Source organism: Trichogramma pretiosum, unplaced genomic scaffold (genome assembly GCF_000599845.2).
Source record: "Trichogramma pretiosum strain Unisexual culture from Peru unplaced genomic scaffold, Tpre_2.0 scaffold8, whole genome shotgun sequence".
NCBI lineage: Eukaryota > Metazoa > Arthropoda > Insecta > Hymenoptera > Trichogrammatidae > Trichogramma > Trichogramma pretiosum.
The window spans coordinates 1,291,003-1,306,858 of record NW_019641699.1 but is presented as its reverse complement, the minus strand read 5'-3'; the positions used below and the strand labels follow the sequence as shown (position 1 = coordinate 1,306,858).

Sequence of the window (15,856 nt, the reverse complement as noted above, 5' to 3'; positions counted from 1 at the left end):
CCGGAGGCTGAATTGCTCCGCGCTTATATACCCCGCCGTATCTGTGTCACTTGAGGACTTTGTTGTTCTCGAGCAACACCGCGGGTGCCGTTACGTCATTTATTTTTCCCGATGCCCTACGGAATTTATGGCCCTCTTCAGCGGGTTACGCGCGGTCATCGTGCATCAAAGCGCGGCTTATTCGTAACCCCGGGTTACCTCGAATTTTGATAACATACGCGGCCGTGCGACGACGGCTCAAGAGTCGCGGTGATCATTATCGTAAAGAAGCGACGAACCGCCAAAGACATCACCCGTGTAGATGTTTTGTCGCGATAGCGCGACACTTGTTTTCGGGTGTCTTGTGCTAATTTTGATTGCCCGTGCGCGCGATTCATACCGATTCGGCTGTACATGCCCCGATTGCGTGTGCCTATGAATTAGTTACATAGATTATGTAACATTAGCATTCGATACATGTAATCACTGCGCTTCGATTCGACGAGTCTTTTCCATGAGATCGTTCATAACTGCCTTCTTATTTGTTTCTAAAACGATAATCGAAATTATTTTAATCTTCGGCGTTGCATCAATCCCTCTGACACAATTCCAAAATAAACTCATTCAAATTAAATCACAGTGCCTAAAATCATATAGGCTTTTCAAAACTCGATACTTTGTGTGGCAAGAGTCGTTCATCCTTTTTGTCCAGTGCATCATTTACCAGCAAATAGGATGGGGCCAGCAGTACTTGGCTAATGAAAAATACATACGCTATAGACTGTGCGCGCGGGCAAAATTTTTAATTTTGTCTACGGTTTTCCGTAACAAAAATATACCTACAAATTATAAACTTATGCTTTCTTTACTTCCTTTTAATTTTTCATCGAATGAGTGAAACGAAATATCCTAATTAGATTTTTAATTCAATAAAATAAACTTGAAACTAAAATTTTTGTTTAAAAAACTAAAATCAAGGCATGTATTTAGCAAAGTTCCAAATGATCTAGTATAATGAGTGCTTGAAACTGTTGCGTAGACATGAGTGCCGAGCGTGTAGCAGTAGATGCGCGCCTAAAACTCGGCAACCGAAGCGGATAGCCAGCAGCTGCTAGCGTGGACGGCGTAGAAGTACCCTGTCTATATACAGTCTATATTCCTACGATTATCGCACCGGTCTCCACTCGCCCGTACACTCGGTTTTCATAGTTTTACCCCTAATACCTAACGCGACTAAAGAAGTTTCGTTTCAATAACAATATATAGTAATGAAAAAGCGATGGATGCATATAGCTGCGTGCACGTATAATAACGTTGAATAAATATAAATAAACGGGGCGCTTTATTGTATAATAATTAGTTCAGTGATTCGAAGAGTGCATAATATGCCCCACTAACTACACGGCCAAAGCTTCGGGATGTGCGCGTGATTTCCCTTTTACGCCGTCCAACGGCCTACAAAAGCGAAAATGAACTTGAAAGCTTTGCAAGACTACACGGCTTCGGCATATGCTCGGGCGTATTTTTCAATTCGATCGCTACTCTTTGCAGTCGAACTCCGGAGCGCGCGATTTTGGATTTCTCCAGCAAACGATGCAATCATCCCGATTACGATGACGATAATGACCCTGATAATGATGATGTCGACGACGACGACGGCGATGAGGCTGCACCGCTGCTGTTGTTGCCGCTAATAACGCCTACTGCCAGCGAAATTCGTTAATGCGCTCGCAAACTTTAGGTAAAATTCGCCCGAGTGCATTTTCCAGCAGATTTATATACTATTGTAGAGTCGCGCGTGGGTAATATCACGCTGCAGCTGCACCTATAGTTTTTGGGACAAAATGTTAAACGTGAAATTATTATTTTGCGCGCGCTTAATGGCGTAGGGCAGGAGCCCAGCCGCGCGCGACACGTGATCCATTCGCATGGAAACTTTATCGAGCTCGTAACGCGTATTTCACTCGATGCTGTTGCTGCTGCTGCTGCGCTACTCTCGCGAGCTCCGTAATTTGCTCGATTTTACGATTATGCGCCCGAGCCCGCTCGCCGACTCGATGACGCGAGTTGCGATCCGATCTTTCTTTGAAAATCATCGGCCACCCCTGCCGGTCACTTGGACGTAATTTACGGCCAGAGCTGCACTTTGTGCGATTATTTTTCAGCCAAAGTCGATTGTCCATCGATATGCTTGTGCGATGGATTAATGATTTACGCGGCCATTTATTGCAAGTGTTGCACCATGTGCGTCCTGACATTGTGTGTGTATGTGTCGGATGGTGCGTATGCCTAGTCAATAAATGTTGTATGCAAAGCTAAAGAGAATATATAAGTACGGTAAAAGTAACATTGACCAATGTAGACTAGATTTGGATAAAAATAAAGGCCTTGAAGGAGGTCGGGGATAGCTATGCAGAGAGGATAGTAGCGAAGTCGGTAAACGCTCGCTTGGTCCAGCTTGTGCGAGTCCGCTCGAGCGAAAACGGAAAATGTAGGAATGAAGAGGCGTTTTCGTACATCTGCCGCTGCATCGTCCATCAGCGGCGAGCAAGCGTTAACCCGCGGGCTAATACACGTATAATTACTCCTTTCTAAGATTTATTTTAATTAGCCCCTATATCTTGCGCCCTTGTTGCAATTGCCTACTGTCTCGGCTCTCCCCGCCGCGTATACGCTAACGACTGGCAACATCGTACGCGTAGCTGATTTAGCGCGGACCCTTTGAAAAGAGCCGCCGACCACGACTACCTAGCTACTCTCTTTACGCAGCACACACATTCGCATAATAATCTTTTGTCTTCCCAGCTGTCTCTCTTGTTGATACATTTGTACAGATTTTTAATTTCTGTTAATTTCGTATCGACTAGTTTTTTAAATCTATTATTAGCAATTCCGTAGTACGTAAGTATATGAAAGCAGGTAACATAAACTAGCGAACGAAGCTCCGAGCGAATAATTTTCTCCTTGATACGTGCAATTAACGCAGCCACGATCGCGCAACAGAAGCAAGCGAGAGAGAGGGCGAAATGCTTGGATTATTCCGTGAGGTTGCGCACGTGCGCCAGCTAGGTTCCCTACTATATGACCCGGCGCAACAGCCCTAAAACACACGAGCCCAGCGCGACCTTTAATTATTTCCATTATCATCGCAAGACGTATGATTATTAGATATCGGATAATGCAGAAATTTTCTCGTGCGCCTTCCCGTTAGACATCGATCGAAAGCGCGTTGCGTCCGGAGACGCTCATAATCGTTGTTTTTCGGCAAACCAGCTGACACGTGGAGCATAAAAACTACCGCTGCTCATTTAGATAAGCATCTTGGTGCGCATTCATATATTCTTGCTGTTGGTTTTTCAGCCGATGACGTTTTAGGTTGCGAGTACATGTCAGCTGTGCATCGCAAACACGAGCTGAAAAGGGGATGACGAGGATCACGAGTGTTCGCTCGCGTATAATGCACAGCTATCATATTTAGCTATATATATGAAGAGAGAGAGACAAAGAGTGGCGCAGCGACGATCCGAACGTGAGCGAGCCGCCGCGTCACCCCAATGATGGACGCCGCTCAGAAAACGACCCTACGGAGCCTCGTACATCACTTTTATTACGCAACGCCGTGGCTACGTAGCGCCGGCTCCTCATTTTCATATTTCATATTTACATTTCTCTGGACCGACCGTAAATCAGTGAATTTATGGGTAATTAGGCCTTTGTATACACTCGTTCGCATCTACGTGCGCGCGTGTACATCCTACGCGAGAATACTAGACGCACGCGCGCCTCCACCTATGTATACTACTATATATACAGACTATAGAGAGACTCGCATAAGCGCCCGAATACTCCCCCATTGGGACGAGCACGACGAGCGCGTTATGAGCCCGCGCCTCGCTGCCTATCGTTATAAGCACGCTTATCGAACCTTTCGCCTTTTCTCCGAGTAATATACTGCCTATATGTGCCTACAGCAGCCCCCGTTTCTTTCTTCCCCTCTACTAGCTACTCTACTCTCGGCACAGCTCAAAAACATTTCGCCACCCGCCTCGGTTATACTTCTTCGCGAGCCCGATCGCATCGACGCACTCTCCAACTCCCTTTCCTACTTCGTCTACTTTGAATTTACCTGTTTCGTCTAGTTTTTCGACCAGCCCAAGATCGTATCGCTTCGTCGCTCGTCACCTTCGAACATTGTTCTTCGCCGAGAGTGCGGAAAAGGGAGCGCAAGCTCCGCGTGCTTTTATTGCGATACGCGGAGCTCTCGCGCGCAGGCATCGATCGGCCAGGATATTCGCGCCAACGCGCGACGCTTAATCACGTCAGACGCAGTTGATTTGTCGTCGCGTGGCTGCCCCGGCTTTGCGTGATAAAGCTCGAATGAAAACGTTTCTTTGGGCGAGATGCGAGCTGCCAGGCGGCGCCCGATACGAGCGCCCCCTTCCCCCTTTCCCGAAACTTGTTAACACGGACGCGCTCGACGACGAGCCACAGCTGCCACGGCCCGCTGACTTATGCGCCCGGTCGCCTGAAAAACTGCACCGATGAGTGCAGTTACGACACATCCTCTTCCAGTCGGCTGATGAGCTTTTTAGGCAAATTGCTTTGTCAGAGGCTATGAGCTTTCGAGTTGGCGTTCATTCACTGCTTGGGCTTGTGTGCTGCTTCGTCCTCCCGTCATGGAATGTTCGTTTATTTTTCCTCGTCTCCGAGTCCACGCCACAAAAATCCACTTGTGGTACCTCATTCGTTGTGAGAATCATTCGATTCGAGATCGAGAACAACGTCATGGGCTTGTTCCTGCCGATCATGTATTGACTATCGATGGATAGAAAAATTGATTGCATTAGCGATTAGAGAAAATAACTTTCAACTTGGAGCTCTCAGCTACTATTTATAAAAATTATAAAATAAAGTAACAAATTTGCATAAATCTGAAGATCGAATTCCGGATATGTCTTGGCGTTTTTTAGTTCAGCTTTTATATATGTTTTTATTATGATTGTGTAATACATTTGCGTGCTCAGCACAAAAGTTTTGTAGATACCGTAGGCGCCCATGTTACCACTATCCGTAATTGTTAATGTATATTTACTTTAGTCTTGCTGTGGCTAGTTTTTGAATTTATATTTACATTTGTTGATATTATTTTAAGATTATGGAAAAAATAAACATTTTTGAAAAAACCATATCAATAATCTGCCTTAAAACTAATAAATACTCTTAATCTAACTATATACAATACGTTTAGTAACGTTCAACTATCTTAAAACAAAGATTTGGTGTATTGCTTGGTTGAGAGCCATATGTTTTTATTTCATGTAATTAATATGTGATGTGGTAACTTATGTTTCATTTTAAAGGGGGCGTTTGTTTTATTGTACTTTCCCAGGTTTTTTAATGTTTCATGGTTTTGAATTTGATGTTCAAAGAAGTTTTTAGTTAAGGTGTATAATGTACAGTGACCGTCACTAACCGGTTCGCTCGAACAGCTGATTTACCTGTAGGCATAACAGACCGAGCTTTCTCACTTTAAACGTAAAGTCGATTAGTTTAATTGCAAATTACAACTCAGTGAGTGTAGATAAAAATATATTAAAAAATCCCTTGACGTAAAGGAAAACTTCATCTATTCATCTATCGAAGCGGATTTTTCCATTTCACTTTTGTTAAAGTAGAAAAAATTGTTAAAATTTCGGTTATTTCGGAGTCTTACTCGCTGCTAGCGGCTGCTGTAAACACCGAGTTGCGCGTGTCCGTGATCGTTCTAGCGATATTTGAGATTTGATTTCGTTTTTTTTTTCGATCAATCTGCAATCATGAAATAAAAAATGGTGTTGAAGTGTTATGTAACAGGATGCAAAGCCCATTCCCAAAATGGAATCTTCCTCTATTGAGGACTGAACGATACCGTCACGCCAATTCGAGCAATTCTGTACTAGCGTATTAGGGCAATTTATACGAAATAACATAGGAAATTCGATAAATGTATGAAATAATAAATGTTGCACAATGAATTTTGTACATTTATCATTATTAATTCAGAGTACATACCTAAATATGAATTTAGAAATTTTAATCCTATTAAAAAGTTGATAAACAAGTGTTGATAAATAACATTTCACATCAAATATCCGAGTGCCGCATGGTGCGGCATTATTTAGTCGAATCGCTAAATTTGTAACTCGCTGTAAAAGTACCTGAATGCACCTAGAAGAAAAAAGTAACGCATCATTTCGATGGGAAATTGCCTCAGCTTTTCGACGGTGAGCTCAGATTTTTTGAAATTTTCCGCTTTACTCGGGAAAATCTTGTTTAAATTTTTTCCGTTGATTTTCCCAGGTAAAGCGGAAAATTTCGGAAAATCTGAGCAATCGGAAAAATCCGATTGCCCTCGCCAGGATTTGAACCCAAGGCTCCTCGAAAACTTCTACTTGGTGCCTTGCATTGCCAGATTCGATGCCACTGACGAGTACAACTCCAATGCCTCTGCAAACATGCGAGACCAGCAGTTCCACGTCAAAAACATTAGAAAAGTACGAAAACTCTTGAGAGACAACGACTACCCATCAGCTTTCATCAATCGACACGTATTCAAAAGAATGTGGACCCTCAAGCATTTCAAACCAGACTCACACACAACGAGACCCAATCCGATATGCAAAGCAATTTTAAAATTACCGCACATCAACCACTTCAGAAGCTCCAAAGTAGAAAAAATGATGAAATAATAAGGCGAGTATTTGTAATTTGACCATGTTCACTATTGAGCAGTTGCCCTAGGTCAAAACTCTCGAGAGCTACTATTTATAAAAATTATAAAATAAAGTAACAAAGTTGGTCTCAAGAAGATAGAGAAGGAAGGTGTTTTACGCGGTGGAGTTACTAATAAAACGTCTCGACTCGTCGGTTCTGCCGAGAGAAGTTGCACGAGAAAAAAAGGTCGAGCACAGAGCTTCGACTCTTCATTTTGTTAAATCTAGTCGCAGTTGGACTTTTGTGCGGTCGCTCGACTAGCGCAACTTTTTTATTTCTCTTTTCTCTATGGCATTTTGTTTGGCGTTTATTTTTTGCGCGAGACTATGTGCAGTTGGCTCTCGTTGGCCTCGGACGAGGACGAGTCCCAAGTGGCTTGACAGACGTCCGTCAAGTCGACAAGTCGACTGGCAGCCCGATAAGACGCAGAGAAAGAAAATGAAAAGCCGTGTAAGAAGAAAGAAAAAAGGTCGGCCAAAGGAAGTTTGACAGGCGGCGAAAGAAAGCTCGAGCTCGAGGACGAAAAGAGGAGAGGAAAAAATCGAAATGGACGGAAAGAAGAAATTGGCGAGAAAGACTGACGAGGTCCTGTCTCGCTCGCTCGCTCGCTGCCGAGCTTTCCTTTTTCGTTACGGCGGCGGCGGCGGCGGCGGCCAAGCTGCTCTCGAGCTAGGCAAGCTCGGCCTCGCTCTACTCTCCCGGGAGCAACTTCACTTCTTCTTTCATACTGCAGGCAGACAAGACGTGCCACGCAGCCTCAATTCTCCTCACTGCTATTCCGACGTATACGCCAGCTATATCCGCCCGAGTAACTCTCTGCAGTGGCGAGCGGCTAGTCGGCGTAGTCGTAGAGTCGAGCCGCGGCTCGATCGTAATTCACGATACGTATATACACATAGGTGTACAATCTAAAACGTAGCCTTTCCGACTTGCTGCTAGTCCGGCTGCTCGACTCTGCGCAAAATAAAGACGGGACGCGCATTGACTCATTTATTCATCCCAAGTGCGCGTTTGAGATAATTTTCCACTGCTGTAAACTTTCTGTCGCATGTCCAAGTGTATCGGACTGTTTGGATGTTCTTTAGCTGTAGCTATTGGATCGAAACTCTGTATTATGTATAGTCGTCGGAGACGATCGGGCTCTTCTATCAGCTGCTCTGCTTTCGCGGGCGGACAGCTTCGAGGCGATTTGTCTTTCATTTTGAGCTAATTTATTGCATGGCCCTCTTTGCAACTTTACTGCTGCTGCAACTGCTTCGGCTATATTGCGACGCTATACTCTATGGCTGGCACGGCTACCTACACCTACTTTCTCGAGACTCGGCTTCTGCAGAAAAGCAGAAAAGGGAGCCACGTCGCGTCTACCAGTCAAATAGCCACGCCCAGAGCTACTAATGTCCGACATAAAACTTGCTATCAGCGATCCTCAAACGCGAGGGATTTGCAATCCCTCGAAGCGCGCCTGCTTTCGATCTGCCAGCTGCATCGTAAATCCTTATACTTGGCAGCGACGTCGACGACCTCGAGCTTTGCTTCGTAGCTCGATCCTCGGACCTCCACAAATTTTCACCGTAGACCGATACCTCTGCACCGACCTCCGAATTATCCTCCATATCTATAATGGAAATTTAATATATTTGTAAGAAAAATATCATGCTACAACAATCGTCACTGTTAAGAAGCAAGGAGAAAGAAAAAAAAACATTTAAAAGTTTTCAGTCGTCGCAGAGCTCGGTTGAATATATGACGATCGTCTTGCACTTGCCTCTTGGGTATTTCATTTTTAAGACTAGAAGGAGTCATGAATATGGAATGGGAATGAGAAAAGCTCGACTCGCTAATACCAGTTGCGCTTCCCAAACATCGTCTCTGCTCGCACATACATGAGCACGCAGCCAATGAGTCTCGAGCACTCGAGACTTCTTGTCGCGCGCCTGAGCTTTCGGCCACTAAGTCCTTGTTATGATTCAACACCTTAAGCCGGCGTCTTCCTTACAGCTCCCCCTCCCCCTCATATCGTTGTCTCACTTTCTTCTTTTGCGACTACGAGTTAATTCTCTACCTTGCTATATCGTTTACTCGTGGAAATCTAACCAGCGAGCTACCTTTGATTTTCTCTGATGATATTATGCTGTTAAACTTTCATTTAAAAGCCCAATACACCCGATGTACGTATGCTTCATTGAAAAAATGTATAATCTCATTCGAAATTAAGCTCGAGTCGGTGGCTGAAAAGAGCAAAACATTAACACGTAATCGAGCGACGAACAAACGATTTTTTTGGCAAATTGTCTTGCCACTGTGGGAAAAAGTTCGATTGGAATACAATCACATTCTTGTGGCATACTCTCGCTACGGAGAAAGAGATTAGTCGAATTACTTTAGCGTAAAATTGTATGTAGCCGCGAGTCGAAGAAAGCTTTTAGCTGACAATTTCACAGGTGCGACTCGGTGGCGCTGCCTCGACTCGATTCTCCTTCGAGCAATTTCTGCGTGTACTGCTGCAAGCCCCTCCTCTTCAACTGGAATATGTTTACCTTTATTTGCCTTCCTTGGAGTTTAAGACCCATATGGATTTTAATACCGAGCGTTCGAAAACGAGATAATTGCTTCAAGGCCGTTAGGTGCCATTACTGCAGGCATCTTATTGGCCTTATGGTCTTATCACGCGGTGCCTTCTAATTGCGTGAATCGGCCTGTTGGAGATTATATTGAACGCGCGAGTACGCTTCCAAGATGATCTTTTTTTGCACGCACTAATTGCTTGTGATGGTATTAATTACATGCAGCCGAGCTCATTGTTAATTAATTATTTCAATGTATACATGGTAATATGAAATTGCTGAAAATATTTTATCACGAAGAGAGAAATAATTGACGATAAAATATAATAATGGAATATATATTGGAGATAAATGATGCCTAAACGGGTACAAAAGGATAATCAGACACGCTCGAATTACTTTGGTGAGAGAAGAGAAAAAAGGTAAATTATAATCGAATGCGCAATAACGAGCGCACATTTGACTGCGTTGGCTCCCTCCCTCGGTCTCTCTCCGGTAGAGCATTTGCAAATGTTCATGATTAGCCACACGCGATACACAGGCGCGCGAGCAGAGAGGACAAAGTGAGATTTGCGCTGCGCCGCTGTTTAAACAGCCGCTTCTCTCGTACTAGGCATGAAATTTAGGACAAGCCGAGAGGGTAGCGAGCAGATATTTGGATCTCTTTATATAAAGGCAGAAAACGAGCGAGCATCAGCTTGTTGGCGCGAATCCTCTAATTCGAGGCAGACGAGCGCAGCTTGCAGTCGACTAGCCGAGCGTTTGTCTATAATATCCGCGCGCAGTTGCCTTTAAAGCGTGCGAATATAAACGTTTAATTGCATTGCCAATAACAGATAATACAACAGTCGATGATTTAAAGGCGATGTGCGATCATTGAGAGAGAGAGAGAGAGAGAGACGACGCATGCAGATCCTGCACGAGCGCACGATTGGGCCACCGACTGACCATTATATCCTATCTCTATGTGCCAAAAGCGCACGCAGGGGATAGCGAGGCATTTTTGCGAAAGGACAAAAAGCACTAAAGCGAGAGACCGATCGAACCCGAGAGATCCTTCTTGCAGCCAGTCGCAGCGCCTACTATCGCCGTTGACGATAAAAATGGCAGATAAGCGGCGAGATATGCGGCCATCGAGAGTAGCTGTCGGCATCGATGCCATTTGTTGAGAGTTATATACGTCATTGAAGGAATTAATATGGGCAAGATTTGTTGTTATTGCGTCGGGAGCTAGGAGAGCCGCTCGGAGTGCGCCCAAGACGACGGACACAATGTAGAACGTGGACAAGGACGACGAAGCGGTCCGATGGCTTTCTCAGCTCCCGCAAGGCTTGCTCGGGCCATAATTTACTATAACTGCCAGAGCAGCTCAAGCTCCGCGCTATATGTGAGAGCTTGGAAGCGGCCAGCCTAGGACTTGCCTTGCGCTCGGCCTGTCAAGCATCCATCATGTCGACTTATGGCCTCTACAGCCTCGGCTGCCAATAGCATCGGCCTCTTTAGCCGTTGCCCACGAGTTATATGCGCAGCGCACGAGTTATACTGTACTGCTTACGTACGACGCGCCAAGCCCGCCGAGGCCAGCTGCGCCAGTCCGAGTAGGCGGATATTTGCGAGATATTTTCTAGATATTTGCGAGAATCTTGAGTGGACCAGCTCGTTCTTCGGCTTTTTTAGCACTCTCTTTGAAGGCAAACTTTTGCACTGCTTCACAGTGACGTCGAGACATGACATGTACAGGACAACCAACTTTAGCGATGCGAAGCCTTCTATTTCATTTGAGCTTTTTGAAAAGCTCGCTATTCGAAAGCTTCGTCCATTTTCTTTCAATGATTTTGATCGGCAATGATCAGAAAGACAATCCATATACTATATTAAAGAAAGCAAAGCTGCTTTACAAAGAGATAGCTTTGAAATGAGCTGGAAGCGAAGCGATGTGTCTTCGGCAGGAGCCGAGCTTAACAAGTGCAGCGGCACTGAGTCGAACAAAGCACGACCAGTGCGAGGCTGCAGTGCTCGAGTCGAGCAGAATTCTATATAGCTGCAGGCCCGCTACGAAGCCAGTAAATATCTACTTGCTCCCTTCGTGAGTACTTTGCGTCGCTCCTACACGCGTACACATAAACACGAGAGGCGAGGGACGTTCGGAGAGAATAGCTCGCACCGATATTCATACCGTTGAGCGATTTGGCAGCTGGATAATGACGAGTAATGACACGCTACCGCGCTCAAGCGCTGCAATGCAAGTAGCAAGTGGCAAGTGGCAAGGGGACGAGTTGGTCGACCTCTCTGTACACATATTCCGGCTTCGTGGCAGCGAGATTGCACGTCTCTCTCTCATACATATGCAGTTGGGGAGGCATTTAGCAGCACATCATATCGGCACTGCGCGTCTCCGCCTCTCTAGACCGCACACCTATACGTTTGTACACTTAAACAGCATACGTGTATCGAGCTATAGCTGCTGCTGCTGCTGCTGCTGCTGCTGTGCCGTGCGGCAACACGGCCGGCTAGTTTGTGTATATATAGCTGCGCGGCTCTGCGGCCAGGCCAATCGGCTCCCAGGCTCAAACTTGATTGTCGCCGATTAAACTGCGAACGCGACTCGACGCCACTATTCTCTATATAGCAATCAGGCGACCTAATAAAAGCCCGATCCAGCGAATGCGACGATCTACGATATAGCTTTACGAGAGAGAGAGAGAGAGAGAGAGAGCTGCAGCTGAGCCAGATAGATTAGCCCAACGGGCCGCAGTTTCAGCCCTGCGCACCCCTTGTGCCTTGCACGATACACATATATAGATGTATATAGCAGCTTTGATTATGCCGCAGCCTAAAAATCATGATGGAGAAAAAAATTTCATTTTCATTATGCTATACGAGGTGCCGTTATTGCAGCGTGCCAGATTTAAATCACTTGGCTCGGCTCGTAGAGGCGTGTGCAAAACCGACCATGTATATACTCGTGCCCGTGCTCGCAGCTAGAGAGAAAATATGAGACTAGTCTCGAGTAATCAGCGCGAGTAGTCCAACCTATCGCTGCACAGCTATGTGACCGAGCTGCAGATTTTCCTTTCTTTACCCAATTCTTTTTTCCTTTTTTCAGCTGTTTTTCGACTGTTGGCCTTATCTAAAAGTGGACACACGCGAAGCGAGCTACGGAAAGATCCTCGCGTCATTACCGTAAAATCGGATGAGAAAACAGTAGATCGCATCGGTCAGTCGGCTCGGTGTGTAGGGAGGGCGAGTAGTGGAGCTTTTTCTTCGAAACGCGTCGGATGATTAACGAAAGCTCGCGCTCCGCTGTTGACACAAGATTACACGCTCATATTATACGCTTAGCTGATTCTGCAGCTTTGGCCAGGGCAAACTCCGATGACCGCTAGAAATGCTCGCAAACAGCTTGTTTTATATACGCTGACTCGAGCTTGGCCGAGCGAGCACGTAGCGAGCATTTACAAGGCTGGATCTGTCTCGGGCTCATCCGTAGCTCGCGCGCTGCAGCGGCCAGCACAAAAATAGCTCGGCTAACAATTACTGGCCATCGCGACATTGCGACACGAATCGAGCGACTTGTCTTGTCATCGACTAACGATCTTTACTCCTTTTCTCGGCTCGAATTCGCCAATATACACGATTCGTACGAATTGTTGGCATAAATAGGATGGCATAAAAAAGGTTAAAATGAATGCCTATATAAAAATCACTAGAAAATGAAATCTGTCGTACTGATAGTCTCACCCTATTGTGATACAGTGAACAAACATATTATAATTTGCAGTAATGTTAGTGATCATCCTGATATGGGAATCAAAACGGAATCCGAAGATCCGATTCCAGAGCTAGGGGCGCTGAGCCTCGGTTAAGAAACCTCAGACAGAGATGAATGATGGATTAAAAAGTAATCCCGGAAAAGGATAGATGTACTAAAAATTATTGCACATTTTCAAAACAAGTACATGAGCGACATGATCGTAGCAAGTAATATAACTTGATTAAATTAAACGCCGAGTTTTTCGTGGCACTGCGTCACCTGGCGGCCGAGCCAGAAGCTCCCGAGTAAAACAGGTGATGAAATAATAAGGCGAGTATTTATAATTTGAACATGTTCACTATTGAGAAGTTGCCCTAGGTCAAAACTCTCGAGAGCTACTATTAATAAAAATTATAAAATAAAGTAACAAAGTTGGTCTCAAGAAGATAGAGAAGGAAGGTGTTTAACACGGTCGAGTTACGGTCGGTAAAACATGTTCGAGCGAGACGCGAGCTGCTAAATTCGCTTATGCGAGCCGTTTCGTCGTTGGAAAATCAAAGTCTTTTTTCTCGTCTGCAGTTGGATCGCGAGCAGAAGAAGAAGAAGGGGAGCTGCGTCTTATGAGAGTACACATGGATTGGCGCATAACGATCAAGAGCAGAGAGCAGCGAGGAAAAAAGTCAAACGCCCAAGCCAAAGCGAGCGGCAAGAATTTGCCAGACGGCGACGATAAGGGCACTCGACAGCAATGCACGTACGCGTCAGCAGGAAGGCCTCGTTACGAGCTCTTCTCTCTCTCTCTCTCTTATTATATATCCAGGCAAAACAATATCTATGCGTGCGTACGTGCATCTGCATCTTGTTTAGCATCGTATCGCTGACACGGCCGAAAAAACTCGCTGCCAACAGCAAACTCTCGCGAGCAGCTCCGAAGCGTATACGTATAATAAGGCCGTTGCTCCTCCGCAGCTCGTTCCACGTCCCAAGAATCCACGCGAAATGCGATTGTAAAACATAGCTCCAACTGCGATATGCTCGGCTAGACTTTCAAAATCGAGCGAGAGCACGAAACCCGGCCATTAGACGAGTAAAGGGTCATTCCTTTGCTGCGGCATTGCAAAGACAATATCAGTTTCGTTGACTCGCACTGGGACGACTGCTGCTACGTGCGTGAGTTGTGTGTGTGTGTGTGTGCATGTCTCAGCTGCAGAACGTCGAGGCTCTAGCGCACAACTGAAAGCTAGATAGGGAGAAAGAGAGAGGGAGAAAGCTATACATGTAGGTACGCGAGTCGTATCACGAGGCCGAGGCTTGCCGCTGATAGCTATATATATATATAAGGCGTCGAGGCCGGAGAAGCAATCAGAACTTGGGCCATTGCTGGATATTACCGAGACGTGAGAGATGTCTCCTCAATCATATTAATTGCTCGAGATAACTGACTCGGGAGCCTGGCAAATCTCGAGCTCTCTCGTACTCTTCCGCGAGCAACATCCAATGCGCGACAAGGACTTGATGACTTTGTACTCTCTCGCGTACGCTGCACTCATTTCGTCGACGATCCTCGCCTATCTGCCAGAGCTTATCGCCCTTATGGGCCTCTGCTTCGACTTTCGAGTTGCGACTTTTGTTTGGCAGCCGACGCGAAGCAGCAGCAACGGATCGCGTGACGATGTGCGCTCGAGAGATGTGCTCGACTCGCCTGACCCGAACTACGACTGCACCACTCGTTTTTAGCCTCTCATCTTATTGGCTGAGTTAGCTCGCTGTAAAAAAAAGTCTCAACTGGATCGCGTCTTTGTCTCGGTGCACAAACGTTTGCGAAATCGCGCAGCAACTACTTGGAAAATTGACGTTTGGCGCGCCTCGAGTCGTATCGATCATAATTTACGAATACTTGGTGGCTCGCTGCATAAAATCCAGCCCCTCGCTACGTTAATGCACTTGGCATAGACAATGGTAAAGCTGAGGCTTTTCGTCGAAGCTACGAGAGCCAGCTCAGACGTATCGGCGCTCTCTATACATTTAAATTAGCGACGATTCAGCAGCTATCTGCAAGGCATAACGTTGTCTATTTGTCTGGCGATATAGACGCGAATCGCGATTATACGTGTTTATATTATGGTATTGCTGTCTCGATGCTCACATGCAAAGTGAGATATGGTCGCTCGAGCCCGAGATAGCAGTCGGCTGCGCGAGCTAGTATACGCAAGCTAGTGTACGCAAGCTCGAGGCTGCGGCACGTGACTATTGTGCAGGAACAAATTAGCCGCGGCGCACACGCTCTCTCCATATAACATTGCAGCCTCGTGCAAAGTATCGCGCGCCGCAGCTGCCTGTATCTACCTCTCGAGCGTCTACGTCACGCTTGGCCCGTAAACTCCGCTGTTCGCTTTCCGTTGCAAGCTCCCGGCCAAATCGCGCACAGCCACGGCCGATCGCGCAACCCAAATCCGAGAATCCTTTCCGAGCTCCTCGACAAATCCACCAGCTTGCCGCTCTTCTTTTCTCTCTCTCTCCCTCTTTATATTTATTATTTCGCGTCACGCCTGCAGCCGCCCTCCATTGGCTCACCTTGTTGCCGTTTGTTTTTTCGCGCGACGCCTGCTTTGACTGGCTCGACTCTGATAGCTATTCCCTATCCCGCGTACGCGTTCGAGCCATTATTTTCTTTTTTTTAAACGCAAAAAAATTTGTTGCCCGGATCTGTGCTATTCGTGCTCTGATTTTCATGGAGGCTTTTTTTACCTGTACCTAGCTTGTTGGACTGGATCGTGTTTTTGGTGACACCCGGCTTTCCCGCAGG

The 15,856-nt window shown here is 46.0% G+C and overlaps 1 protein-coding gene across 1 annotated transcript in view; it reads left to right on the top strand.

The window, feature by feature from the left end:
- Nucleotides 1–6,707, top strand: part of LOC111694426 — a 10,404-nt gene extending 3,697 nt beyond the window's left edge. Inside the window, exon 2 of the mRNA XM_023462570.1 lies at nt 6,319–6,707. Within this exon, the coding sequence (XP_023318338.1) occupies nt 6,319–6,707 (389 nt within the window). The remainder of the gene's footprint in view (nt 1–6,318) is intronic.
- Nucleotides 6,708–15,856: the final 9,149 nt, after the last annotated feature.